Here is a 27,494-nt window from a genome sequence, read left to right as displayed (position 1 = left end):
TCAGAGCGGCTGTGTCAGCGGAGCCCGAGCTGTGCCGTGCGCTGCCGCCCCATCTAATCTTATCGTACAGTAGATAACGACGTGTCCATATCAGGCATGTAGTACAGAGGTTGCAGGTTCGAGCCCGCAAAAAGGAAAAAATTAAAAAAATGGCTAGACGCCATGTCAACTCGTGACAGACAGCAAGGACATGTGAGAACAAATGTCAAACAAACATAAAGACATCGACAAATATAGAGTGTCTCCTGCCTTGTGCGGTGCGGAAGCATTCTTTTCAATGATCAGCTTACATATGCCCCAATGTGTGTTATTGGTGTTAGCTGAATTCCTTTGTCATTCAGCATTACCGGTTAATCTACTGGTCATTAACTGGTAAATCAGGTCGCTGCTGATTAAGGTAACCAGATTCACCGCGCCCTACCCCGGAGGAACCATCGCCCGCTCTGAGCTCAGGCAGAGACGTCGTCCACGCCCATGGTGCTCTTCTCCCTGCGCATCCGCGGTGCGTCAACCCCGGCTCGAGCGTGAGCTGGGACGAGCTCACGGGCCACGGCGTGGGCGGAGCAGGCCGCAGCACAGACATGCGGCTGCAGTGGGCGAGCAGGGCGTCTCCCACTCTACGCGGCCCGTACGCCAGCATGTGCTCTCTACGATTGCTCGTCGGCGAGCAGGGGCGCGGGTACGACGATGTTGGCCGTTGCGTGTGAAGCAGGGCATGGTCGTGAGCGTGGTCGTTGCGCTCGCGTGTGTGGCCGTGGCCGCGAGGCTGGCGCTGTTGGCTATGCGTACTGGGTGACAATACCTCCGTTTCTTGAGCTGGAGCGCGAAGGCGAAGAACACGGTGGGAGAGCGACTCAGCGAGCGGAGTGTGGATACATCTACCGACGGCAGGATGCTACTTTTCGTTGCACTCGACAGTCTTAAGTTCTCGTGATTGAGTAGGTTTGCTGCAGGGTTGGGTTAGGACATCGTCTATTGTGCCGTTGATTGTGTATTACTCTTAGCTGCAGTATGAGCTTACGCTTGATCGGTTAACCGGGTTGAGATTGAGATCGGAATCTTACGAACCTGGTGTCGGGAGATGCCGAAAAGCGAGACTTACGCCCCCTGTTACGCACTTTCCCTGAGTTGTGCTAGCCTCTATGTGCGTCTCATATCATTGGGCCGTACCTATGCGATCAGCGAGAACATGGTCAATTGTTTCGCCACTAGTAAGACGTGTTTCACGCGCGTGGAGACAAGACCGCTCAGTTATCTGCTCCATAGTATTCTCGACGAACCAGCACGCGGATAGCCACAGAAGTCAAGGTGCTCATTTGTAATCAAGGTCGTCTGTCCTCGATAAGAAGCTCGCTTGGGCACGGATGACACCCTCTGATTTGCACCGGCGGCCGACATCCATGTCTTCGTTTCTCCATCCAGCTATGCGCACGATGGGCCGTGGTTCTGGGACATTCCGCCGGCATACACACCATGGGGAATACATGCCAGGGTTTGGGTCCATCTCGGATAAGACGGTACGCGGGTGTTCTGTGCTGATTAACGCTGAGTCTTTCTTGCTGACGGTGCGTCATGTATCTGATGCACGCTTTGCCGCCGGCTCTCTGGACGTCTTCTTTGTATGAACGAACCAACGTCAGACCGATGGTATTCGGCATATACAAGTTCTCGAAACGACGGCTCAACACCATCTGTCATGCTGTTTACCAGTCAATGATTGCGTGCGGCCCGTCAGCCCCATGACTGCTACCACCCACCACTACTTAATGTGAGTCGTGCTGCACACTATGACTGTATTCGCCACCATCGGTAAAGCGTCGTAGAAAGATGGACATCTCGCCCAATGAGCTGGCGATTCTCACTGTTGTCTTACTTGCCACCACAGTGCTCTTCTACGCCAAAGGTACTCGGCGTGCGCCCTTACCGCCTGGACCTCGTGGTATTCCGTTCTTCGGCAACTTGTTCCAAGTGGATGCGATGCGCCCCTACCCCCAGGTATAGTGATAGATTGCCTGCGCCGCTCCGCCCGCCCCATTTCACGCACCCGACACACAGTATCTGAAGTGGGCGGACAAATATGGCCCTGTCTTCTCTGTCAACCTGGGCGGCCAGCGCATCGTCGTGTTGAACAGCTCCGAAGCGGCGGATGAGCTGCTCATGACGCGCAGCAAGCAGTATTCGAGCCGCGAGTCCCCGCACGTCGCGTTCGATCTCATGAGCGACCAGCAGCAGATGTTGTTCATGCCGTATGGAAGAGAGTGGAAGGTCTGTCGGACATGCCTTCCATCATCGCTGGTTCGATCTCACCCGTCGGCCGCTCCGCGCGGGCTGTGTTCCGTGGTCAATCAGATTGTCAGGAAGAATGTTCACGGCGTTCTTGGCCCCGGCCCGTCCAAGCAAATGCGTAAGATACAAGACCTCGAGTCCCGTGTTATATTGCACGACCTGCTCTGTCACGGTGAGACGAGCATCACAGAGGACTTCGTCGAGGGACCGCACGGGAAGGTGCCGGAGAGGCATTGGTTCTCTATCATAAGACGATACGTGAGCGAATGAAGAGCCCTCTTCACCTGACGGCAGGCTGAGCACGTTCGTCACACAGACGACCAGTCTAATGATGACTCTTGTGTATGGCCGTCGTATCCATCGCATTGTTGACAATCCGGAGCTGTATGTCGGCGAGTTGTAACTGTCGATCTTACTGCTGACGTACAATTGTTAGGCATAGAGTCTATGATATTATGTCTAACTTCACGCATGTGAGTCAACCTGGGAGATATTTGTGCGTTGCGATCCACTGCCTGGGTGTTAATGCGACGCTCATGGACGATATTCGTGTAGGGTGGATGTATTTCCTATCCTACGTCGACTACCCGACTTTCTGGCCCCATGGAGAGAAGAGGGGAGGAAGATGCATGAATGGTAACTATCGTTTTGATCATCCGAAGTCCCACATACTAATCTAGTCTACAGGGAGATGGGCTTCTGGGGGAAGCTGTTCTCTGACAGCCGCACTGCCTTGCTCGACGGCTCCGGGCTCAACGGATTCGTTCAGTCCTATCTGCGTTCACGTGCCGAAGCGGGACACGAGGATCTGCCTGGAAAGGGTGTCACAGAGGACGCGGCAGGATGGATGCGCGACAAGCTTGTCACATACACCGCCTCGGGAATCATCGAGGCTGGCTCAGACACAACCTCAACCGCGATCTTCTCATTCGTACTGTTGATGCTTAGCAACCCGGAAGCTCTGCAGCGTGCTAACGAGGAGATGGACGCGGTGGTAGGCTCTAGCCGGATGCCCGAATGGGAAGACGAGGATAGGTTGCCCTGGCTCAAAGCCTGCATCAAGGAGACGCTGCGACGCGCACCCCCGGTTCCCTTGGGTGAGTGCGATGGCAGCGAGTTCTCATCCAAGCACTGACAACGGCATGCACACAACCTGGTGTGATCAAGGTGTTCCGCACAAGACGGAAGAGGACGACATTTACAATGGCCATCTCATCCCCAAAGGATCCATTGTGATTGGGAACATATGGGCCATCCATATGGATTCCGCTCGGTACCCTGACCCATCCGCATTCAAGCCGGAGAGGTTCTACAATCCAAACGGAAAGCTGGAGTGGGCCAGTGGTCCGGACACCCATGTTCGCGACCAGTACGTCCTTGCTGAGCTGTGGAGTGACAGCTGCTGATGGGTCCCGCTCAGCTACATATTCGGGTGGGGCAGACGCTTCTGCCCAGGAAAATATGTTTCAGAGGCGTCGATGTTCATTGTTTTGTCCCGTCTCATCTGGGGCTTCGACCTTTACGCAGCGTCGGATGCGAAGACTGGCAAAGTGAGACTGCCTGATGTCGACGACGAGGCCACGTTCACGGACGGGCTTGTGGCTGCCCCGAAGATTTACCCCGTTGGATTCAAGCCACGGTCCGAGAAGCATGCCGAGATGATCAAGGCATCGTATAGAGACGTTCAGAACGACTGGCAGTCAATGGGGCTGGCTAGAGATGAGCGGTGAATGTCATGTGGCTCAAGCGAAGCGACGAGTGGTTGAATGCGGGGGACGAGCACGCATCTCGGCATATTTTCATGGAAGTCTCCCATGCAAATATCCTTCTTTCCTTCACGCTCAGGCTCTACCCTCTCGGTCTTGCGATGGTATGGACGCGTGTCTATCATGCGACGTTGAATTAAACTTGTAGGCGATTGCCAGAGTTGTGTAAGCTTGCAATCTCAGTAAGACCGGGTAGACGTGAAGAGACGTCATATCCAGCGCAGGTACAGAGAAGGGATGCTAAACAGTAGGCCCAATACTTGATGTTGGGGGAATTGTACAACGCCGCCCTCGCTCTGCAATCAGCAGAGTGTGCTGCCGCTACGTCCTTGTTCTTGTCCCTGACCTCATCTTGCTGTCCGAGTGTGAGGAAGGAAAGCTGCGCGGGGGTAGGCGCGCGCAGGTTGAACTCTTTATTGCTCGCTCGGACGCTGAGGGCGGCTTCAGGACTCGCGAGGGTTCGGCCGGCCCCTGGTGCTAATTCTTGCTAGCCCTCGGACGCGTGTCTCCCTCGCCGTGCATGTTGGCCTTCGATGCAGTGCGCGCGCGCTCCTGCGATGCGTCCTCCCGGAGGCACCATCGCCCGCTCTGAGCTCAGAAAGCGACGTCGTCCACGCCCGCGATGCGCTTCTCGGCTGTTGGTTCGTTAACAGGCACCAGGGCCCCGCACACAAGCCCCTTCCACCGAGCCTATGTCGCGAAGAGCGCTTTGTCCGTCTGGTGACTGGCCCCTGCCCTTGTCCGCCGCCCCGGGAGCCCGTATCGTGCATCGTCTGCCTGGAGGCCTGCAGCTGCCCGGCGGTGGATGGCTGGCAACTGCGGGCGTCCGTACCGGGAGACACGGTAGAAGGAGCACCGTCTATGCATGTCCTCCTGAGTTACACCGACCGCTCATCTGCAGCAAGCGAACCCCGGCTCGAGCGTGCGCTGAGGACAACTCACAGAGTGGTCGAAGCAGTACAGATATGCAGCTGCAGCGTGTGGGCAGGGCGGCGCACGCCGTACACGTTGAGACGGCGTCTAGCTGTATGTCCTCTGTGCTTCGCTAGTAGGCTCCTTGCTTCCTGCGTGGACTTACGGACAGGGTGTTCGGACTCTGCTACGGCACCCATACTCACTCTTTGCCATACCGACTCCGACTCCGAGGCTTGCAAAGATGTGCGGGAGAGCAGGGCACCACACGCAATCTCGATTTGCAGAATTGCGGCGCCGGTGCTCCTCGCCACTCTGCGCTCCCCGTACGCCAGCATGCGCGCTGGATGGTTGTCTGCCATTGCCAGTGATCGTGCGTACCCTCTGGGACTACCTCCTGAGTCCTCTGGTGCCGCATCTGCGACCTCCGCCGCATCTCCATGTGCATCCTCGGCCGGGCTTGTCGCGTCAGCCGCATCAGCCACTATGCCCTCTGCGACCTCCGTCGCGTCGTCGAGCAGAGGCGCGGATCTGACGACGTTGGGTGTGAAGCAGGGCACGGTCGTGAGCGCGCTCGTCGCGCGTGGGTGGCCGCTGCCATGATTCTGGCACTGTTGGCTGTGCGTACTGAGCAGTAATACCTCCGCTTCTTGAGCTCGAGCGCGAAAGTGCTGAACACGGAGAGCGAATGAAGTACTCAGTAGTCTTGATTCAATATGATCCAAAAGGGTCACTACAATTTGTTGGAACAACGGTGCGAACGGCGCGGGGCGCGTTTGTCCATGGGCGTAGCGATGCCCGTAAGGGACAATCGCGTGCGGTACGTACATCGCGCGGGATCGTTATATACTACGATAGGGGCCTCCGGCCCCCGGCTACTCGCGCGCCCGAGCTTTCGAGCTCGTTCCTGACCACGCGGGTCGGCGTGTTTCAACAAAATTGAATGGCTCAGCTAGAGGTCTCCCTATTCTGCCTTTTCGTACACATAGTTCGGCGGTTGTCTTGAATTCTTAGTTGCGGTATGAGCGTGAGCTTGATTAATTAACCAGGTCGAGATCGAGATCCGAATCTTGGTGTCGGGAGATACCGAACAGCAAGACCCACGATCGGTGTTGGCCTTTCCACCTCCTTGTTATGCACTACTTTTGCGAGTCGCGAGATGATGGACAATTGACCCGTCACTAGTACGACGCGTATTACATGCATGGAGACCAGCTCAATATTTATCTGCTCAATGGTATGTCAAACGAACCGGCACGCGGCGGAACCCAAGGGGCTCATTTCCAGTCAACGCTGTCTGTTCTCGAAGAGGATTTCGCTGGGGCGCCAATGACGCCTATGAATTTGTATCGGCGGCCGACGCCCATGTCTTCGTTTATCCATCCAGCTATGTGCACGATTCGCCGTGGTCCTAAGACATGCCGCCGGCATACGTAGGGCCTGTACTACAGGACAGCTCGCGGTTGGCGGCGACGGTTGACAACGGATAACGAACGCCGGTAAGCATGCAAGTTGGCAACAAGTGAAGATGTTGGACCGCGGGTCCGCATCACAAAGCATATCAGCGATTCCGGCAGCACACAGAACCGCGCTTGCAAACGATCACAGACCAGGGACACGGACTAGGGCCATACAGGTTCAGAGAGAGACCAGCATGAAAGCAGACAACTGCTCCAGCATTCAACATTGTCGGCGAGAGGGCGTGCCCGATGTCAGCCATGTTTCGTATGTATGTAAAGTTCTGACGGTGGTTTTGCAGCACGCGAGACGTGCAGGCCCCAGGCCGGCTACGGAAGATGGTCGTGGATGCCTTGTCAGACCTGAATTTGGCACCGAAGGTGATGGTGAGAGTCATCAGGAAGAGTATTTGCGCCCGACGCGATTGCCGGAGAGGCGATGCACACACTCTGTCCCTATCCAGGGGCAGGTCTGGATCGCGTGTGCGTTTTACGGTCGGACGACTGCGCGAGAGGAGACGGCAAGGATGTGCGGGCGCCAAGGAGCATGGGACGTGTGAACGCAGAGGGGCTTCCATGACGTGCTGGCTGCTTCTGTAGGGGTGAGCGAGGTTGAGACGGACCACAGGCGTCGTGTTTAGACTCTGAAGCACGGGCCATGTGGGCGAAGCCTGATGGAAGTTGAACTTGACGTACCAACAGCGTGGGTGTGGATGTGGATCCAGCCACATGTCCGTTTGGGCGGGCGATAATCCCGCTGTGGACACACGGCGTCTGTGGACGATGCTCATGGTGACGGACACAGGAGCAGCAGGAAGAACGGTGCTGGGACATATGCGCATGGTTCGATCTGATGCCCGTGATCGGCGTCCATGTCCGTCCTTGCTTTTCCGAGGCATGACGCGCCCCACGGGGTTCGAGGATTGAGAGCCATCGACACAGGTACCGACCCCGCGGAGCCTTCCCGTCCTCTGTGACCTGTCCCTATGACAGTTATAAGCCCCTCCATCCTACCCTGCCCATCCCCTCAAACCTTCTTGAAAACAAAACACGATGCTCGTCAGGACGCTTGTCCTCGCCGCCCTCCTTGGCGCCGCCGCCGCCCAGACCAGCGGCATCGACCCTTGCGTCCTCTCCTGCCTCCAGAGCGCCGTTTCCTCGAGCAGCTGCTCCAGCTAGTGCGTTTTCCCGTTCCCCGCTGTTGCCCCTTCCCTTTTTATCCAGCGCGACGGCTCACGCACACGTTCTGCGACCGCCAGCACGGACATATCCTGCGTATGCTCGTCCACCGCGTTCCAGGAGGCGGCGGCCGAGTGCCTCGCGAGCAAGTGCACCACGGCCGAGCAGCAGGCCGCCCTCGCCCTCCAATCAGCAGAGTGTGCTGCCGGTACGCCCTTGTCCCCATCCTTAACTCCCCCCGCCCCTCGCCCCTCACTCCTCGGAGCGATACCCCATAGCTGCTGTCTCCCATCCTACCTCACTCCTCTCATAGTGCATCGCGGCTGATGTATGCACAGCGTCCGCCTCCTCCGGTGCCGCCTCCGCGACCTCTGCTGCGACCTCTGCAGCCTCCAAGGCATCGTCAGATGTGTCCTCTGCAGTCTCCGCAGCGTCGTCAGGCACGTCTCCTACGGCATCGTCAGGAACATTCTCTGCAGCCTCCGCGGGGTTGTCGGGCGCATTCTCTGCAGCCTCTGCGGCGTCGTCGAGCGCGACCTCTGCCGCCTCCGCGTCGTCCGGCGCGTCCTCTGAAGCCCCCGCTACGTTGTGGGGTGCATCCTCCGCCGCCTCCGCGGCGTCGTCAAGCGTATCTTCTACAGCCTCCGCGGCGTCGGCGGATGTATCCTCCGCTACCTTCACGGCGTTGTCGAGTGCATCATCTGCCGCCTCCGCGGCGTCGTCAAGCGTATCTTCTACAGCCTCCGCAGCGTCGGCGGATGTATCCTCCGCTACCTTCACGGCGTTGTCGAGTGCATCATCTGCAGCCTCCGCGGCATTGTCGGGTGCATCCTCTGCAGCTTCCGCGTCAGGAGCGTCCTCTGCAGCCTCAGCAGCGTCGTCGGGTGCATCCTCCGCTACCTCTGCGGCGTCGTCCGGCGCGTCAACGAGCAAGAGCGCCGGCGCGGCGGTGCGCCTGGAGCGGGGCACCGTCGTGGGCGTGCTCGTCGCGCTCGCGGGCGTCGGCGCCGGCGCTGCACTGGTGCTGTGAGCGGCAGCCGCGCTGGTGATGCCAACGAGGGTGGATGTGACTCGTCAGAGGCTGTGTGCGCAAAACGGCAGAGATGGAGATGAACACATAGTTGGGGATCAACATGGACGTGGATGTGGATATATCAACGGACATGGTTGTGGATATAGCAACGGACGTGGATATGGATGTGGATGTGGATGTGGATGGCGGGCGCGGGTGCATTCTTGTTGTGTGTATACCCGCTGGCCTGTATCGGCATGTGCAAATGAAGGATCGCCGCTCCCTGATGCAGGCCGGACACGTCGACTCCGCTGCGATGCAAGCGCGAGGCGGTGTGCCTCCGTCCTTCTGTGCTAATATGCTGCTGCGGGCACATCAGTCTTTGAAGGCAGGTCAACAGCCTGTGAATGAATGCTAAGCGCCCCTTACAGTCCGCAGGATCGAGATCCGGCTCGAGTGTTTGCGCCCCACGCACGCCATTGCAGCGTCGTCGTTCATTTCCGAATCTCTGCTGAGCGCTGAGCGCTGAGATGTGGTGGCTTCAGCAGGCGCAAGTGTGTGCGTGCCTCAAGTTATATATGGCGTGGAAGCACCCTCCGTCCTCATCAGCGCGGGGAAAGGAGGCGGTAAGGACGACTGCGAGGTACACGAGCTGAATAGAGTTGGTGGTGCCTGGCGTCAGCCAGGACTCGGACGCGCTGCAGGAAAGAGGCCGCTGGGTGGGCAGAAAGAGCCGCTGGGTGGGCGGACTTTCCTGCAGGGCGGTCCGCGCATGCAACCCCGAAGATTCCCTCACGGAAAGGCGAGCGATCACACGGGTGTACCGCCATATCGATGCCCCGGTGGGCCATGTATGTATAATTCATGAAGTACGACAAGGCTGCGGACTACACGCGCGAGAGGAAGGCGGCGTGCCACAGCGAGCGGCATACAAGCGAGCTACATACTGTATACATAAAAGGAAGGGTCGGGTGGGACAACTTGAAAGAACGCGGGTTTGGACGTGCGCGCGGGGGGGGGGGTAGGCGCGCGCAGGCGAATCTGTTTCTTGCTCGGTCGACGGTCGGACGCTGGGGCCGGCCTCTCCCGGTTCTGCCCCTGGTGCCAATTCCTGCTACTATGCTGGCCCTCGGACATGTGTCTCCCTCGCCGTGCATGTTCGATGCAGTGCGCGCGCGCCCTCCCGCGATACGTCCCCCGGAGGCACCGTCGCCCGCTCTGAGCTCAAGAAGAGACGTCTTCCACGCGTACGGTGTGCTTCTCCCTGTGCATCCGCAGTGAGCCAACCCCGGCTCGAGCGTGAGCTAGGGCCGACTCACGGCGTAGTAGGAACAGCACAGACATGAAGCTGCAGCGGGCGGGCAGGGCGGCGTACGCCGTCCGGGTTGGAGGCGACGTCCAGCTATATGCTCCTTGTGCGCCGGTAGTAGGCATCCTGCTTCCTGCGTGAACCTACCAACAGCGGTGTTCGGACTCTGCTACGGTACCCATCAATACTCCTTTCCATGCCGACTCCGAGGCTTGCGAAGTGCGGGAGAGAAGAGCATCATCCACAATCATGCCGTCCGTCGTGCCGGAGAGCAAGGGTGCGGGCTGGCTGTTGCGTGTGAAGCAGGGCACGGGTACGGCGATGTTGGTTGTTGTGTGTGAAGCAGGGCACGGTCGTGAGCGTGCGTGGCTGTGGCTGCGAGGCTGGCGCTGTGTGTGCTGGTAATAATTCCTCCGCTTCTTGAGCTGGAGTACGAAGGCGCAGAGCACGGTTTGCACGACCTGCTCTATCATGGAGAGACCTGCAACACAGAATATTTCGTCGAGGGACCGCACGGGAAGGTGCCGGAGAGGCATTGGTTCTCTATCATTAGGCGATATGTAAGCGAAGAGAAGCCCTCTTTACGCATTGGCATGCTGAGCACATCCTCGCGCAGATGACCAGCCTTATGATCACTCTTATGTATGGCCGTCGCGTCGATCGCATTGTGGACAATCCGAGGCTGTATGTCGGTGTGTTCAAACTGTGAGACATTACTGTTGACGTGCTATGTTCAGGCATATAACCTACACCGTATCGTCAAATTTCACACATGTGGCTCAACCTGGGAGATATCTGTGCGTCACGGCTCACTGCTTGAGCCTTAATGCGGCGCTCAGATCTCCGTGTAGGGTGGGTGCATTTCCTGTCTTGCGTTGGCTACCCGACATTCTGGCCCCATGGAGAGCAGAAGGGAAGAAGATGCACGAATGGTATCTATCGTCCTGATCATTTGAAGTCGCACATGCTAATTTGTTGCATAGGGAGCTGAAGTTCTGGGGAAAACAATTTGCTGACAGCCGCACGGCCTTGCTCAACGGCTCCGGGCTCAACGGTATTGTACAGTCCTATCTCCGTGCACGTACCGAGGCTGGACTGGAGGATCTGCCCGGTAATGGCGTGGCAGGATGGATGCGTGACAAGCTGGTGACATACACCGCCGTATCTCTCATCGAGGCTGGCTCAGACACAACCTCGACCGCGATCTTCTCATTCATGCTACTCATGCTCAGCAACCCGGACGCTCTGCGGCATGCCAAGGATGAGATGGACGGGGTGGTAGGCTCTAGCCGGATGCCCGAATGGGAAGACGAGGATAGGTTGCCCTGGCTCAAAGCCTGCATCAAGGAGACGCTCCGGTGTGCACCGCCGCTGCCCTTGGGTGAGTACAATACCAGCAAGTTCCCGCCCAGGCATTAACAACGGTATGCGCACAACCTGATGCGATCAAGGTATCCCGCACAAGGCAGACGAGGACGACGTTTACGACGGCTATCTCATCCCCAAAGGATCCACGGTGATTGGGAACATATGGGCCATCCATATGGACCCCGTTCGGTACCCTGACCCATCCGCGTTCAAGCCGGAGCGGTTCTACAATCCAAACGGAAAGCTGGAGTGGGCCAGTGGTCCGGACACCCATGATCGTGACCAGTACGTCCTCACGGAGATGTGGAGTGACGTGTACTAACTAGCCTGGCTCAGCTACATATTCGGGTGGGGCAGGCGTTTCTGCTCTTGAGAACATATTGCAGAGGCGTCATTGTTTATTGTTCTGTCCCGTCTCATCTGGGGCTTCGACTTCTACGCGGCGTCGGATCCGCAGACTGGCAAAGCGAGGCTGCCTGATGTCAACGACGAGGCCACGTTCACGGACGGGCTTGTGGCTGCCCCGAAGATTTACCCTGCCGGGTTCAAGCCACGGTCCGAGAAGCATGCCGAGATGATCAAGGCATCGTATAGAGACGTTCAGAACGACTGGCAGTCAATGGGGCCGGCGGGAGATGAGCGGTGACTGTCATATGGCTCCAGCGAAGCGACGAGTGGTTGATTGAATGCGTGGGTAGAACACAGATCTCAGACATTTTTCCATGGCAGTCTCAAACACAAATGTCCCTCTTTCTTTCACGTTCAGGCTCTATTCTCCTGATCCAGCGATGTTATAGACACGTTTTCATTATGTGATGTTAAATTGTTTTGCAGGCAATTTCCAGAGCTGTGGAAGTTTATAATCACAGAAAGACAGGGTAGACGTGAAGAGATGTCACATCCAGCGCGGGTACAAACACGGGATGATAAATAGTACGCACAAGGCCCCATCGTTGGAGAAATCGCATAAGGGGAAGGTAGGAGCGATGGATGGGAAGGAATAGGATGCGCTTGTAGATGACGATGCGAAGAAGGGTGAGACTGGGATAGAGACGAGCAATACTTACATTACACTCGACTCACTATTCTACCAAAATGCACCATTGATAGGGTATATACACACCTTCACTATTTGGACATGCGAAGAATAAGAAGGTACGCATAGCGACATGAGACCTATTTACACAACCTCTCGAGGTCTGGAATCCGCAAATGAACTCGTATTGAGCGAAATTCCTCTTAGTAACCCAACTTGTAGTCTTTTGCGGCCACCGCTACATTGCTACTTCTTTACTTGTACGCAACATTCTTTGAGCGTGCCAGTCACGTCCGACTATCTCGCCTCAATCACCGTCACGAAATGCGCTAGCAAAACTCGCTTTCTCAGTTCGAAAATATTGTCTGGCAACAGGGTCAGTGTTTGGATCACCACACGTTATTCCAGATATATCCATGGGTCTTCTTACCTCTCGTTAGTCGCTTCTTTCGCCGAATGCTCATACAACGCTTGAAGCCTCGCCTAACGAAGCTTGAAATACCCATGGAAACCCCGATCTGCGGATCGTCAGTGGCCACGGGAACATATCGCGCTTTCCAGGTGTAACACTGACGATCTCGGGGAATGCCAGAGTGCTGTACTGCAAATCTCTTGTATATAATGCTTTGTCGCGAAATATTGCGTTTAGAGTCCGTGAACTGATATTGAGTATTTCTTGAGCTACCAAGCAATTCTCTGATAGCGTTGTAGTTCAACTCCATGCGAAGGCGTGGACGGGCACATGATTGTGCTTGGAATCGACAAGATTTCCCACGTGTGCATCCATAACACACTCGACAATCGTGACGAAACGTTCAAGACTTTCATACTCCCCCATAGCTTTCTTATCGCATTTCATCTCTATATCAGCGGTCGTTGGCGAAGGTGTTGACCAGATCGACCGCTCGTCGCAGATATTCGCGCATATACGTCTCGTCCCACACGTCCGTACCCTGCAAGTCATCCGTCAGTCAATTGTCATAAAGACATCGCGAAGCTCACTTACGATCACCTGAAAATGCACTTTTCCGCGCATCGTCCACATATGCACGAGCCTGAGAATGATCAAAATTAGCATCGTGCATTGTGAGCTTCCACGTGTGCCTCACGGTCTAGCGCTGTGGGACCAACGATTCGAGAACGCAACATCTTCGACGTCAATATGACATTCCGCATGCGAGTCACTGCACGAGTACCGTAAGGGAAGCCTTCCGTCAATGAGCCCGACATTGGTAATCATTAATGCAGCTGGATTCTTCCATGTCTCGGAAGGCGGAACACGGAGTGGCTTCGAGGCGAAGATATTCGCGGTAAGGTGTGGCAGATGCGGGTTGGACAGGTAGTGAGAATACTCCTCTTGCAGACGATCCATGATGCAGCACAGCTTCGCACGGGGACCGTCCTGTGTGTCGAAAGTCGAGAATGGGACGATGAGAGGCACGACAACGGACGTCGAGGTGATGTGCGAAGGCCGGTTGTAAGGAGGAACGAGATATTTTGTAAGAGCGATACTAGGCATGAAGCGTGATATGCGCAGGTGGTATGAAGGCTTGAGCATGACTCACAAGGTCAGGTCTAGCGTTACGTGTGCGTCCTTGGCCGGAACACCGAGCACTGGATTCAGTTCAAACATGGCGAGAATGAACGCCGCCTCAAGCAGTCGGGTGATCGTATGTCCAACCGTCTTCAAGCCGTTGAGGATACGTGACGACGTTTCCGCATTTAGTACGTCGCATATTCTCATAATCACGCCAACATTCTGCACCTCTTGACGAGAAGTCTGTAAGGAATGGGAAAGCTGAAAGACGAAACATTAACCACGCACGATGCTTGCACATGGTAAGACGTACGATGTCGTTCGTCCGCAGGGTCTGCCATCGCCGCAACATGGGAACCCCTTCGCTTTCCCAGTTCAATAGATGTCCACCAGTAGCGGTGACGGGTCCTGGGGGCAGATTTCTCCATTCCTCTCCCCACGAGAGTCGATCAGCTCCATGCGTGACGTCGCATAGAGTAACTTCTTCGAAAAGGATCCGGAGAAAATTGGTATTCGAGTTGCCGTCAAAGATGGCATGGACACCGTGTATGAAAACTGAAAACTTGCCCTGCAGTGAGTTTGTCAGTAGGTATAGTCTCCAGTGTTGTCGTACTCCGTCAGGATGGATATACGGCAGCCGTTTCGAGACTATTTCCGTCACAAACACATCAGGATCGATTTTGTCATGCAAAATCTCGAGACTATGCACGGCCCATCGTTCCACATCCTGAACAGTGGTCACCGGAGTATATCTCCACCAATACTGTACTGGGTCGCAGCCATCCTGTTCTATGGTGGCTCCTAGCAAAGGGGCTACGAACCTACATCACGGTAATCGCGTGAGCGAATCCTAGTCTCTTAACATGGGTACTTACCGCAAATAGCATAATGCAGTCCGTATTCGTTGACCTAATGTGTCCGGCTCGAGATTGGTGCTGAACGTTGTACCAAAACAGACGTCTCCCATCCTGGACATATCCGTTAACACAAGTGACAGGCCGTAAACCCTCAGTATGCATACCCGTCGTCACGATCGTGAAGAGCATACATAAGTATCTCAGACCCGGCAAGAGGCCTAGTAGCATCGTGAACAATAGCAGAAAAGAATCGACAGCATAGCACACCTAGTGTAAGAGATAGCGTTTTCATGTTTGATTGCAATCCACCCCGGCTCGGCAAGAGGGCCAGCAGACACCTCCATTGTGACAAGGGCAACTGCACGCCTCAGCGAAGCCAACCTATTGAACCATGGGAGTCCGAGCCCTTATAGTGTGGTACTTAGGGATGGGAATCTGTGTTCCACCACAGAGCTTCTGAGGAGATAATCAGAGCATGCATCAGGAAATGATGAATTGCTATATAGCACTATGTATAGCCAGGACAGCCTGCGCGATTACCGTCCAATATATCGCACGGCGCTACCCGTTTATGGCGCGAAATAGCAACCGAAGTGGAGGAGAATGAGATTGTGGAGTTTGAGCGGCGATCATGATTTGATCGGATATCGCCGACTTGTGGCTGAGATGTGGCGCGGAGAATGGCGGAGACAGCGGCAAGGAGTCCGACCAATCAGGACTTTCTAACCAGTGAAATGATCCTATCCGACAATGAATTAGCTTACTGAACAACTTCGACAGCACACAATTACTACCAATCATCCCTATTCAAGGATCTGCCATCACCCTGGCCTTTGATACTTACTGCGCCACGATGTCGACTCTCGAGGTGTGTGAGGCGATGGATGAGGTATCAGGAATACCAATGATAATTTTCTCTAAATTCGGAACGCTACGTTCCAAACACCATTGGTTCTTTGCGGCGGTGCACGGCAAGCGTTCTGGAATGGCTCACTTGATGTAGTGCCGCAGATACGGCATCAGTTCTACTCTCGTTATACGCCGATTCACGGCATTTGTGTCAGACGTTTCTGGAGACTTGGACTTCATTTATCATACCTCGTTGGGTACAGCGACATTACAAAGGCATCTTCTGCGTCATAAAGAGGAACGCACGTCCCTTCACTCACTGTCACATTGTGGACTCCTGTATCTTGCGCATCAATAGACGCCCGCGTAGCTTAGCCGTGCGCGCTTCCTGCTTTCCCGAATGATGTCGTCACGGTACGCTGTGCCCGACGGGCTACAATATCCCTGCTTTAGGAACTTGACTTGTGGTAGTAGGGCAGTCGGCGGGTCAGACACAGCCGGCGGCGCGCCTGCGTGTCCTGCATCTGGCCCTCTGCCTGCCGTGCTCACGCCGCGGATCTATATGCTTGTGCTGTAGGCCTTTGTGTGCCTCGTCGCCTCCTGCTCGCAGCGTGTGGAGTGCCGTTCACTGACGGCACCACCAGTCGCCTGACAGCAAAGTCGCATCAACCGCCCAAGACCTTCCGAATCGGGCGCGTCGGCGCCCCAGATGTCGACTGCAGCCTCCCAGTCGTGGCTCCAAAATGCGCGCGATATCGTGAACAAAGTGACAAGTGTTCTTCGTGCGTTAAGAGACCACACATACATCTGCTTAGTGATATCCCCGACAAACTGGAAGACGGGTAGCGGCGGTACCCAAGTTGCGCATTTGCAATCAACGCCGTCTGTTCTCGAAGAGAGGTTCGCTGGGGAAGGGGTGACGCCCGTGGATTGGTATCGGGGGCCGAGCCCCTTCTTCAGCCATCTCCGGCAGACTCGAGGATCGTCTCTTCATTTCTCTATTTAGCTATCCGCATGATGCGCCGTGCTCCTAGGACATGCAGCCGGCATACACGCCTTTGGCCATACACCACAGGATTTGGGTGCACCTCGGATGAGATGGTGGGTGCGGGTTCTATGCTTATTAACGCTGAGTCTTCCTTGCTGACGGTGCTTCGCGTAGGTGGAATGTGCTCTGATAACGCATGCTTTGCCTCCGTGTTCCTGGACGTTTTCATTAGCTAAAGGAACCAACACCGGACCTTTGGTTTGTGGGAGATACAAGTTCTCGAAACGACGGCTTGATACCATCCGTCATGCCGTTCATCAGTCAATGATTGTCTTGTGGGAGCATCCGGCCGGCCAGCCCCATGACTGCAACCATTGACCACTATTTAAGCTGAGTTGTGCTGCACGCTAAGCCTGCATCCACAGCCATTGTTAGAACGCGGTCGAAGATGGCCGTCTCGACCAATGAGTTGGCAATTCTCGCTATTGTCTTACTTGTCACCGCGGTGGTCTTCTACACCAAAGGCACTCGGCGTGCCCCCTTACCGCCTGGACCTCGCGGAATCCCGTTCCTCGGCAACCTGTTCCAATTCAACGTGATGCGTCCCTACCCCCAGGTATGGTGATCATCGGCCCATACTTGTTTGCCCATGGCCCCTTACACATCTGGCGTACAGTATCTGAAGTGGGCACAAAAATACGGCCCTGTATTCTCTATCAAACTGGGCAGCCAACGCATCATTGTGCTGAGCACCTCCGAAGCAGCGGACGAACTGTTCGTCACCCGCAGCAAGCTGTATTCCAGCCACGAGTCCCCACACGTCGGGTTCGACCTGGTGAGCGACCAGCAGCGAATGGTGTTCATGCCGTATAGCAGAGAATGGAAGGTCTGTCGGACATAGTGTTCAGCATCCACGATTCGAGCTCACCCATTGGCCGCTCCGCTGGCCGTTATAATAAACCAGATCGTCAGGAAGAATGTCCATGGCATTCTTGGCCCCGGTCCGTCCAAGCAAATGCGTAAGATGCAAGACCTCGAGTGCCGCATCATGCTGCACGACCTGCTCTGTCACGGAGATACCAGCATCGTAGAGGACTTCGTCGAGGGACCGCATGGGAAGGTGCCGGAGAGGCATTGGTTCTCCATCATAAGACGATACGTGAGCAAATCAAGAGTTCTCTCTACCTGACGGCATGCTGAGCACGTCCTCACGCAGACGACCAGCCTGATGATGACCCTTGTGTATGGCCGTCGCATCCATCGCATTGTGGACAATCCGGAGCTGTATGTCGAGTTCAGACCGTAGATATCACCGCTGACATGCTATTTTCAGGCATCAAGTCTACGAAATGATGTCTAATATGACACATGTGTCACAGCCTGGACGATATTTGTTAGTCAACATTCATCAATCGAATCTTTATGCATCGCTCATAGTTGGTCATCATGTAGGGTGGATGCACTCCCTATCCTACGCTGGCTACCCGACATTATGGCACCATGGAGAGCAGAGGGAAAGAGGATGCACGAATGGTATCTATTGCTCTGATCAGTTGAAGTCCCACATGCTAATCTGGTCTACAGGGAGATGGGTTTCTGGGGGAAGCTGTTCGCCGACAGCCGGACGGCTTTTCTCAATGGCACCGGGCTCAACGGGTTTGTTCAGTCCTATCTGAGCGCACGTGCCGAGGCAGGACTCGAGGACCTTCCTGGTAAGGGTGCAACAGAGGACGGGGCAGGATGGATGCGCGACAAGCTTATCACATACACGGCCGTGTCCATCATCGAGGCTGGCTCGGACACGACCTCGACCGCCGTCTTCTCGTTCGTGCTGCTCATGCTCAGCAACCCGGACGCTCTGCGGCGCGCGAAGGAAGAGATGGGCGCGGTGGTAGGCTCTAGCCGCATGCCGGATTGGGAGGACGAGGATAGGTTACCCTGGCTTACGGCCTGCATCAAGGAGACGCTCCGGTGTGCACCGCCGCTGCCCTTGGGTGAGTACAATACCAGCAAGTTCCCGCCCAGGCATTAACAACGGTATGCGCACAATGATGCGATCAAGGTATCCCGCACAAGGCAGACGAGGACGACGTTTACAACGGCTATCTCATCCCCAAAGGATCCACGGTGATTGGGAACATATGGGCCATCCATATGGACCCCGTTCGGTATCCTGACCCAACCGCATTCAAGCCGGAGCGGTTCTACAATCCAGATGGAAAGTTGAACTGGGCCAGTGGCCCGGACACCCACAATCGCGACCAGTACGTGTTCACCAAAATGTGAGGCGACGTGTACTAAGTAGTCCGGCTCAGCTACATATTCGGGTGGGGCAGGCGTTTCTGCTCTGGCAAATATCTTGCAGAGGCATCGATGTTCATTGTTCTGTCTCGTCTCATCTGGGGCTTCGACTTCTACGCGGCGTCGGATCCGCAGACTGGCAAAGTGAAATTGCCTGATGTGAATGACGTGGACACGTTCACGGACGGGCTTGTGACTGCCCCGAAGATATACCCTGTTGGATTCAAGCCACGGTCTGAGAAGCACGCCGAGATGATCAAGGCATCGTATAGAGATGTTCAGAATGACTGGCAGTCGATGGGGCTGGCTGGAGATGAGCGGTGAATGTCGTGTAGCTCAAAGACAGCGATCTCGAACATATTCCTATGGCAGTCTTCAACGCAAACGTCCCTCTTTCCTTCACACTCAGGCTCTACCCTCCTGACCCCGCGATGTTATGGATACGTTTTCATTATGCAACGTTGAAGTATCTTGCAGGCAATTTCCAGATCTGTGAAAGTTGACAATCTCATCAGGAAGGGCACAGGAGGAACGTAAGTCCTCGTCCGGCACGCACGCACAGGCCTGCGGTGAGCGCTAGGCTGACGACGGGCGAGGTCCGCACGACCAGACGGACGAATTGCTTGTATGAAGCGAGGACAGGCGAGGATGGGGTCGCTCTGGCGCGTTCAACGCACCTTGGCAGCGGTAAAATGGAACGCAATAGATTTTGAAGGTATGAGCTTGGGTATCCGCGCTATAAGACACGATCGAAAAGAGAGACCCAGCGCTCGAGCAGACAATGCGAGTGCTGAGGTGCAACGGCGCAGAGGTCGCGTCTATTCCAACGGCGGCTTAAGGTAACGATCGGTGGCGTTAAGTAGCTACAAATGTCCTACTGAAATAGTCCGTAGCTATGTAGTTCCCAGGACCATGCTGGTTCCAATAAGATACGGTTGAGGATGAAAGGCGTATGCGATGATTCGTCCACACTGACTAGGCGGTTGTCCAGCCGGGTTGAGTAAATTCTGGCTCATCGTGGTCACAGGCGAAGCTAAGATGGGCCGCATACACACTTTACTACATGTGACAACCTGTGACGATCACTTGAGGTCACTGTGAACCACTCTTGGTGACACTGTAATCCTACACGCTCATTGTACTGATACAATGAGACGAGTACAGGATGCACTTGGCTGCACAATGATGTATGCTTGATAGAAAACATATTGATGTCTATTTTTATACACTCCGCAGTCGCTGTATTACGGGATATTGTCCTTATCCACAAGATCAAGGTTTGAACCTGGAACAATATGGCACTTCTTGCCTACATATTAAGGCTCTAACTATTTTGTTTCTTTACTGCGTATGTCGCGACAAACGAACAACGAAGGCCGGGGGCGGTCGAGGCCCACCAGACCTCGTGAGACGTTAGACGCCCGCCGTGAGGTTCGCCTTGCGCTCCAAAAGACTTTTAATAGTCGAACTAAAGGACGTAGCCGAAAGGCTAAATAACGATACATTCTTTTGACTGTAACATTGGATAACGATTACGCGTACATGAAGTCATCATAGGCCAATTCGCTATATAGCTGTCGAACATAATGCGTAGAACGGAATGCTGCGTTCTATTATGGAAGGCGCGCTCAAGCCGTCTCTTGCGGTCTCACTACGAGCTTCACACCGCTGACCAAATTATTCTCTAATTGTTCCAATCCACCTACGACGCCATTAAGCCCACCATGAAGGAGAACGACGCGGTTCGGCTGGTAAAATCACATGCATCAGGCATGATATGGTTTATACAGACTGAGAACTTACTCGAATCGCCGCTTCTTTCAACAGATCAGGCAATGCTTTGTATAGGCTGACGACAACCGCATGGTTCCTAGGAACCCATATGACGCGCTTACTGTATTCAGCCTTAGCGAGCGGGAGGACAGTCACGAGACATCCACTGGGTGCAAGTAGGTCGAACGCAATGTCCTGGGTGGCAGCTTGGGGAACCACATTGTATATCACCTCTAAGGGCTCAGAGGTAATCTTCTCGACTTCAGAACGAAGAGAGTCGGCAGGAAGGGCTCGGTCTATTATATGAGTAGCACCAAGAGACTTGAGATAGTCGGTGTGGCGCAGCGAGGCTGTACCAATAATGGGAGAGAAGCCCGAGAGCCTTGCGAGTTGTAGAACTGCCAAACGCAAACACAGTATGTAAGTTTGGGTAATAAGCATTGCCAATGCAAAGCCACTTGCCGTATTGGCCGACAGAGCTCGATGCACCAAAGACCACGAGTGGCTTGCCTGTGTACTTGCCGCGGCCGTCTCCTTCCCACGGCGCAGTAAGCTGCGTGCCCTCAGATTCGCTACTTTCGGGGGCTGATGAAGTGTAGAGCCCACGGGCCGCCGTCGCTAAACCTAAAGGTATAGTCGCCGCCTGGTCGAATGTCATGTCTGCAGGAATCTGCCAAAACGGTCTAAGACATTGTATACCTTTTCGTAGCGACGCATAAAAGTCAACCTTGGCAGTTATATTGACATTAAAGAGAGAATACTGCTGGAATCCTGCGCGCAAACCATCGATGCTGCCTTGGGAGAACCTGCGCGACAGTCAGTGTTAAGGTGTACTATAAGGACATAATACTTACACTCTATCACCCTGCTCGAAGCCTTGTACACCGTCTCCGACGGCTTCCACAATACCAGCGATATCTGATCCAAGGACGGTAGGGTAGTTCTCGACCAGTATTCCATACTTCTGGACGATCCAGTCTGCCGGATTGAGAGCGGCGGCATGCACCTTGACGAGGAGTTGACCAGAACCAGGCGTAGGAATATTTATTGACTGCAAGGTGAACGTGCCCTGCTTAACCGGGAGAACGAGCGCTTTCTGCAGAGTAGACATGTCGAGGACGTTCTCTTGACATGAGGTTCATGCTGAAGCATACTATATATTAGGAGCGAGAGCCGCAGTCAATCATTAGTCAGAGAAGAACATCAGTCATCAGGGAATATTTGTGTTGAGCCGAGGGCATACGAATGCATACGGCACTAGGAGCGTGGGACTTCAGATGGCGTTAGACTAGGCCTCGGCACAGGGTAGGAACCTCCTGTCAACACACCATTACATCCTCCTGCGAGCTGTCAATATCTTGGTTTGATAAACAATGCCGAGATAAACGGATCTTCAGGAGCTCTCAGACTACAGCAATTGTTGACGAGAACCTTGTAACTGCGCGCCGCAACTTGAATTTCGCCTCCCCTACGATAAACCAAACCCTGGAAGCTTCTCTGCGCTCGCATCCTTGTCGAGCTGCATGCCGCAGGCCCCCTTGTCTTCTCGCCTCATGCAGTAATCCGACCGCAAAGTTTGCACGTGTTCAAACCTGCATCCAGGTAGGGGGTGTACGCCGCCTCTTCGGTAATCGCGCGGGCGCATACACTTCCCTGATGGGTCCCGCTTCAGTGCCAAACCTAGGCCCTCAGGCCTCAGGCCTGACAAGGTAGTCATGATCATCTGCCATAGCTGGACGTTCCGCGCGCTGCAAATTCACCGCCCTGAATCAAAAAATACTGTCTGTGCATTGCGTGAATTGCTGACCTGCTTTGTCAACCGAACATTGCGATCGGTGTTGCGGACCAGCATCTTGTTGCCAACTTGCATGCGCGTCGTCTATCGTCTACTGAGCGCGCTGACACGGGTCGCACGTGATGTTCGATCGCTTTTCTCAGCTTTTCATTGGCCAGTGTAGATTGCTCGTGGTACATACGTGACCTTGCTGTGTCTGTCATCCGCAACCTCGCAACCCCTACGATATGCAGCGTGAAGCTTCGCAGCACGGTGTTGTCTAATTTGTCTCCACGTATCCGATTTTATGTTCATGACTTCGAAATTGCATGAACGGACTCAGAACTGTGGTACTCATAACATTCTATCGCATTTTGATGAAGGACTAATGGGCATTTAGGCATGGGCGTGCCCACGCCGTCTTCTACCAGTGTCTGGGAAGCATAGGGATAAGACGGGATCGCGTGGAGGGTTACTGCATTTAAAGGCGGTGTTCCACCCCCTCTCTCTTTTAAGTGCTATCACCACGATCATGGCAAATCGCGCAGCCGCCATCCCTGATGCAGACGTAGGCAGCTAATACGATCCCGAGGTGCGTCCCGCCTGCTGCGTCCTCTCACGCCTCTCGCGCGCCGCGTTTGTCCACGTGTTCGCGAGTAGTATAAGCATGCTTCCTGCCTTCCCTCTTCGACCCGCACGCTCTCGTCACGTACACTGTGCGCCCTACCGGATACAGTATCCCGGAGCTGGGACTCGACTTGTCACGGTCATAGCAGCGATTGGGCAAGACACCGCGGGTCTATACGCTTATGCCACGTACCCGTGTGTGGCTCACTGGTGGTGTCATCCGTCGCATTCAAGATGCCTCAGGCGCGGGAAAATAAAACCACATTTCATGACTACTACCAGCTCGCGATCAAGCTTAGTGTCACGTATGTACCATTGTACTCCATGAGATTTCTCCACGGTCATGTATTGCGAGACGACTCGTGCATCATATACTGCACGCAGAAGATGCATTACGGGCTCCCGACTGCGGGCGGCATAGAAGCAACAAGACAGAGTCGTATGACACGGGTACTGCTGCAAGTGGGGTCTCAACCGATGTACGAACTATTTTCTTTACCTTTTGCAGTCTGCAAAGGAGTCGCATAAACCTCTCAAGACCTTCCAAATCGGGGTCCGCCGGCATCCCAGATGCCAATCAGTCTCGACTGCAATATTAATCCTTCTGGCCGTACCACAAGGGTGGGCGCGGGACCCCGCACGCACAATCATCTACTCAGTGGTATCCTCGACGAACCGGCGGAACCCAAGGTGCTCATTTGAAATCAACGCCATCTGTACTCGAAGAGAAGTTCGCTGGGGCATGGATGACAACTGTGGAGTCGCATCGGCGGCTGGCATTCACGTCTTCGTTTCTCCATCCAGCTATGCGCACGATTCGCCGTGGTTCTAGGACATGCCGCCGGTATACGCGCCATCGGGAATGTACGGCAAGATTTGTGTCCATCTCGGATGAGACGGTGGGTGTGCGTTGTATGCTGATTAATGCTGAGCCCTCCCCGCAGACCGTGCTTCACGTATGTGCTATGTGCTGTGATAACGCATCCCGAGATGTTTTTGGCCAACCGTTTGCGGCAGTTGCAAGTTCTCGAAACGATGACGTAGAGCCATCTGTCATGTCGTGTATCTGTCAGCGATTCTGCTGTGTGAGCAGGCGACCGGCCAGCCAGCCGCCGCTACTTAAGCTGACTCGAGTCGGTGCTGCAACGCCACGACTACATCCACGGCCATTAGCAGAACCCAGTGGAAGGATGGATATCTCAACTAACGAGCTGGCGGTTCTTACTATTGTCTTGCTTTCTACCACAGTGCTCTTCTACGCCAATGGTACTCGGCGTGCCCCATGACCTCCTGGGCCCCCTGGTGTTCCGCTCTTGGGAAACTTGTTTCAATTCAACGTAGTGCGCCCCTACCCCCAGGTATGGTATTTTCGGTCTATATGACTTTACCTACCGTTACTAACAGACCCGACGTCCAGTATTTGAAGTGGGCACAGAAATATGGTCCTGTCTTCTCTGTCAAATTGGGCAGCCAGCGCATCGTCGTTCTGAACAGTGCCGAAGCGGCGGACGAGCTGCTTACCATCCGCAGCAAGTGGTATTCGAACCGCGAGCCCTCACACGTCGGGTTCGACCTTGTAATCGACCAGCAGCGGATGGTGCATATGCCATACGACAAAGAGTGGAAGGTCCGTCGAACCTACTTTCGGTATCTATGGTTCGAGCTCACCTGTCGGCCGCTCTGCACCGGCAGTTGTGATAAACCAGGTCGTTAGGAAGAATGTTCATGGCTTTCTTGGCCCCGGTCCGTCCAAGCAAATGGGCAAGACGCAAGACCTTGAGTCACGCGTCATGCTACACGACCTGCTCTGCCACGGTGAGACCAGCATTACAGAGGAATTCGCCGAGGGACCGCAACGGCATGTACACAGCCTGGTGTGATTAAGGTGTCCCGCACAAGGCCGACGAAGATGACGCTTACAACGACTATCTCATTCCCAAAGGATCCACGGTGATTGGAAACATATGGGCTATCCATATGGACCCCGTTCGGTACCCTGACCCGACTGCATTCAAGCCGGGGCGGTTCTACGATCCGGATGGAAGCTGGACTGGGCAAGCGGTCCGGACACTCATAATCGCGACCAGTACGTCTTCATCGAGATGTGGAGTCACGGGTCCTGACTGGTCTCAGACAGCTATATATTCGGGTGGGGCATTCGTTTCTCTGGCAAATATCTTGCAGAGGCGTCGATGTTCATCGTTCTGTCTCGTCTCATCTGGGGCTTCGACTTCTGCGCGGCATCGGATGCGAAGACCGGCAAAGCAAGATTACCTGATGTCGACGACGAGGCCACGTTCACGGACGGGCTTGTGGCTGCCCCGAAGATTTACCCTGTTGGATTCAAGCCACGGTCCGAGAAGTATGCCGAGATGATCAAGGCATCGTATAGAGACGTTCAGAACGACTGGCAGTCGATGGGGCTGGTGGGAGATGAGTGATGAATGTCATGTGGCTCAAAAGAGGCTACGAGTAGTCGAATGCACGGGAAGGGCACAAATCTCGAGCATATTCCTGTGGCACTGATATTGGCGATACGGGATTTTGCAACAACGTAACCCGAACGCGTCCTGGACATGTATGATCTAACTCGTGTACGCCTGCATTGAAATCATATGAAAGCGTCATCTTCTGTATATGAAGGATGTTGGAATTGTATGCACTAGTAGTGTGGTTCTATAAGCTTGGCGCTTGATGCGCGGAACGGACGCGTCCATCTCATCTCGCCCTCCATGTGACCGCGTCAGAATTGACAGGCGCCCTACTCAGAGGATAACCGATGATCGATCGTCTCACGAATGTTCGTGTTCTGCCTCCGGAGAGGCCGTCGCCAGATCCCAACATAGCAACGACTTGGGCTTGATGCTACCAATGTCAGTTGCTCTGTCGTGTATACAGAACATATTGATTTGTAACTCGAGTTAACAATGCGGCTATTGCAGATATCGTGCACCATTCGTGGGCCATCCCTGCACTGCGTTCTTGTGGGTGCAGTTCCAATATGGGCGAGATATGAGATTAACGAACCACAGTTCAATCACAAATGTGATGCAAAAACGCTTTCCTCAACTAGTCCTCGGCTCGGAGGGTCAACATAATCGAATACGCTTCTTGCACGCGCCGAGATGTCTGCATGACTGATATATATACAGAACAGTACGACCTGTCTTCCTATCGAACCTGGACCTAGCTGCTGATCAACAGAGACTATCGCACTCTAGGATCACAGGTCCCAGGTATTTCACGTGCAAGCATCCGAAATGTACGATTTGTTGTGAAGTAAGATCGGTGTACATGTTTCGCACAGCTTGAACGTCATTCATTTTCACAACAGCGACCAGTCCCCCCTGCCTTCGAGCAGAAGAGTTAGCCATAATGTGCATGATCGAGCTCGGTATGAGACCAATATGATCACTGGGTACGTGTATGTTCTGCCCCTTATATCTCGCAGAAATGCTTGCCTTAGCTTATCTCGTCAAACGTTACGGCTGCGATCCCGCGAATATTCTCACTACCTCACGGTTCTCGTTCAGATATGCAAGACCTCAACAATGTTGGAAGAACACGCCAGAGCTGCAGCATCTAATCTAAGGAGCGCGGACGTTATTGTTACACTCAAGTCGCAGAGGGTGCTCCGGTGCTTGGCATAATACACGGCGGCGCGTGGAGGTAATTGACCGTAAATAACCTCATGGGACGCGCTCTGGATGCTAGTACTCCACGTTGAGCTAGTGTTGTTATAAGCAGCAAAATATCAATCCGCACACCTCATGATTATGACACCAGTGGTGGGTCTGGGGTAGGAATTACCCAGAGAAGCCTCATACATTTATATTAGGTAACTCACTTGCGATATAGTAATATAGCACTAACTTTTAGCCGCGCAAAGTGACACACGTAGGTGAAAAATGAAAGAGCAGTGAATCCAACCCTCTTCTTCTTGTTTTACAACAAGTGTTCTGTCACAGTTTCCCTAATTTTACCTAATTTTTCCGCTATTTCTGCGGACATATCAAAGGGTATAGGGACTTATCCATACTTATCCGTCCGCATATGGGTACATCTACATATCTAAGGGGTTATCCGCTTAAATAAGCGACACATGATCTTGTTCTGGACACATCAGGCTGGACTCTGATGCCGGACCTTTTCTAGATAGAAACCAGACTCCTTCTGGACCATGACATCATTCTGACATCATAGGTAGGAGCTAGGCTCAGGCACTAGGCCATAGGCCGGTCAATTCTGGACCCTAGGCCCAGGGCAGGGCAGGGCCAGACTATGACATCATATATGACATCATAGAGCACATGATACTTAGTAATCCTTACCCAGCTAGGTACCAGGGGTCCATTACCGGTCCCTGGGGGGTTTTCCCTCATGTATATAAGGCAGCATCCTGGGGCACCCTGTCCCCCAGTTCTATTCACTTCGTTGTTGCGCTTAACAGCATTACCTCCCCA

General features: G+C 54.3%; 7 protein-coding genes across 7 annotated transcripts; 4 read left to right on the top strand and 3 right to left on the bottom strand.

The window, feature by feature from the left end:
* Window positions 1-162: 162 nt before the first annotated feature.
* POSPLADRAFT_1144887 (hypothetical protein) lies at window positions 163-4,016 on the top strand (the record flags this gene model as incomplete). The annotated part of the gene is made up of 14 exons (XM_024485738.1): window positions 163-192; window positions 342-372; window positions 406-628; window positions 672-841; window positions 1,423-1,517; window positions 1,736-1,768; window positions 1,816-1,995; window positions 2,056-2,265; window positions 2,350-2,544; window positions 2,603-2,670; window positions 2,842-2,922; window positions 2,974-3,383; window positions 3,454-3,655; window positions 3,707-4,016. The coding sequence occupies 14 exons, from the start codon at window positions 163-165 to the stop codon at window positions 4,014-4,016; spliced, it is 2,238 nt and encodes a 745-aa protein (XP_024338185.1).
* A 630-nt stretch (window positions 4,017-4,646) lies between these two features.
* On the bottom strand, window positions 4,647-8,765 carry POSPLADRAFT_1046803 (hypothetical protein; the record flags this gene model as incomplete). Its single annotated transcript, XM_024479123.1, is given in 12 exon segments — window positions 4,647-4,742; window positions 4,995-5,023; window positions 5,131-5,569; window positions 5,593-5,660; window positions 5,793-5,871; window positions 6,069-6,145; window positions 6,588-6,925; window positions 7,118-7,195; window positions 7,455-7,633; window positions 7,663-7,878; window positions 7,898-8,613; window positions 8,672-8,765. The coding sequence occupies 12 exon segments, from the start codon at window positions 8,763-8,765 to the stop codon at window positions 4,647-4,649; spliced, it is 2,409 nt and encodes an 802-aa protein (XP_024338184.1).
* Window positions 8,766-9,731: 966 nt separating this feature from the next.
* POSPLADRAFT_1057144 (hypothetical protein) lies at window positions 9,732-11,935 on the top strand (the record flags this gene model as incomplete). The annotated part of the gene is made up of 10 exons (XM_024480880.1): window positions 9,732-9,889; window positions 9,942-10,038; window positions 10,075-10,244; window positions 10,304-10,481; window positions 10,538-10,605; window positions 10,659-10,718; window positions 10,773-10,853; window positions 10,905-11,302; window positions 11,373-11,597; window positions 11,676-11,935. 10 exons carry the CDS (start codon window positions 9,732-9,734, stop codon window positions 11,933-11,935), a joined length of 1,695 nt encoding a protein of 564 aa, XP_024338183.1.
* Window positions 11,936-13,191: 1,256 nt separating this feature from the next.
* On the bottom strand, window positions 13,192-15,153 carry POSPLADRAFT_1181581 (hypothetical protein; the record flags this gene model as incomplete). The annotated part of the gene is made up of 8 exons (XM_024488853.1): window positions 14,987-15,153; window positions 14,884-14,937; window positions 14,738-14,830; window positions 14,176-14,683; window positions 13,891-14,105; window positions 13,435-13,836; window positions 13,332-13,380; window positions 13,192-13,278 (listed from the first exon to the last, which is right to left on the bottom strand). Exons 1-8 carry the CDS (start codon window positions 15,061-15,063, stop codon window positions 13,192-13,194), a joined length of 1,485 nt encoding a protein of 494 aa, XP_024338182.1. The 5' UTR covers window positions 15,064-15,153.
* Window positions 15,154-17,004: 1,851 nt separating this feature from the next.
* POSPLADRAFT_1057142 (hypothetical protein) lies at window positions 17,005-19,181 on the top strand (the record flags this gene model as incomplete). The annotated part of the gene is made up of 9 exons (XM_024480879.1): window positions 17,005-17,172; window positions 17,233-17,442; window positions 17,521-17,715; window positions 17,773-17,840; window positions 17,890-17,949; window positions 18,009-18,089; window positions 18,141-18,550; window positions 18,619-18,820; window positions 18,872-19,181. 9 exons carry the CDS (start codon window positions 17,005-17,007, stop codon window positions 19,179-19,181), a joined length of 1,704 nt encoding a protein of 567 aa, XP_024338181.1.
* A 1,170-nt stretch (window positions 19,182-20,351) lies between these two features.
* Window positions 20,352-21,748, bottom strand: POSPLADRAFT_1181577 (hypothetical protein). Its single transcript, XM_024488852.1, has 5 exons — window positions 21,485-21,748; window positions 21,358-21,436; window positions 21,093-21,300; window positions 20,661-21,028; window positions 20,352-20,605 (listed from the first exon to the last, which is right to left on the bottom strand). Exons 1-5 carry the CDS (start codon window positions 21,739-21,741, stop codon window positions 20,486-20,488), a joined length of 1,032 nt encoding a protein of 343 aa, XP_024338180.1. The 5' UTR covers window positions 21,742-21,748; the 3' UTR covers window positions 20,352-20,485.
* A 1,517-nt stretch (window positions 21,749-23,265) lies between these two features.
* POSPLADRAFT_1143995 (hypothetical protein) lies at window positions 23,266-25,472 on the top strand (the record flags this gene model as incomplete). The annotated part of the gene is made up of 7 exons (XM_024485645.1): window positions 23,266-23,336; window positions 23,453-23,510; window positions 23,540-23,584; window positions 23,691-23,930; window positions 24,449-24,658; window positions 24,931-25,117; window positions 25,165-25,472. 7 exons carry the CDS (start codon window positions 23,266-23,268, stop codon window positions 25,470-25,472), a joined length of 1,119 nt encoding a protein of 372 aa, XP_024338179.1.
* Window positions 25,473-27,494: the final 2,022 nt, after the last annotated feature.

The sequence above is a fragment of the Postia placenta genome (genome assembly GCF_002117355.1).
Source record: "Postia placenta MAD-698-R-SB12 unplaced genomic scaffold POSPLAscaffold_8, whole genome shotgun sequence".
NCBI lineage: Eukaryota > Fungi > Basidiomycota > Agaricomycetes > Polyporales > Adustoporiaceae > Rhodonia > Rhodonia placenta.
The sequence above is the reverse complement of the archived record's forward strand: the minus strand, read 5'-3'. Positions and strand labels throughout refer to the sequence as shown.

Excerpts from the sequence above, each read along its gene's own strand:
- POSPLADRAFT_1181577 (XM_024488852.1), bottom strand. The coding sequence starts at position 21,741 with ATGTCTACTCTGCAGAAAGCGCTCGTTCTCCCGGTTAAGCAGGGCACG. Across the intron at positions 21,301-21,357 it reads ATGTCAATATAACTGCCAAG|ATTCCTGCAGACATGACATT; the intron begins GTTGACTTTTAT and ends CCGTTTTGGCAG. Across the intron at positions 20,606-20,660 it reads TGAAAGAAGCGGCGATTCGA|CCGAACCGCGTCGTTCTCCT; the intron begins GTAAGTTCTCAG and ends TGATTTTACCAG.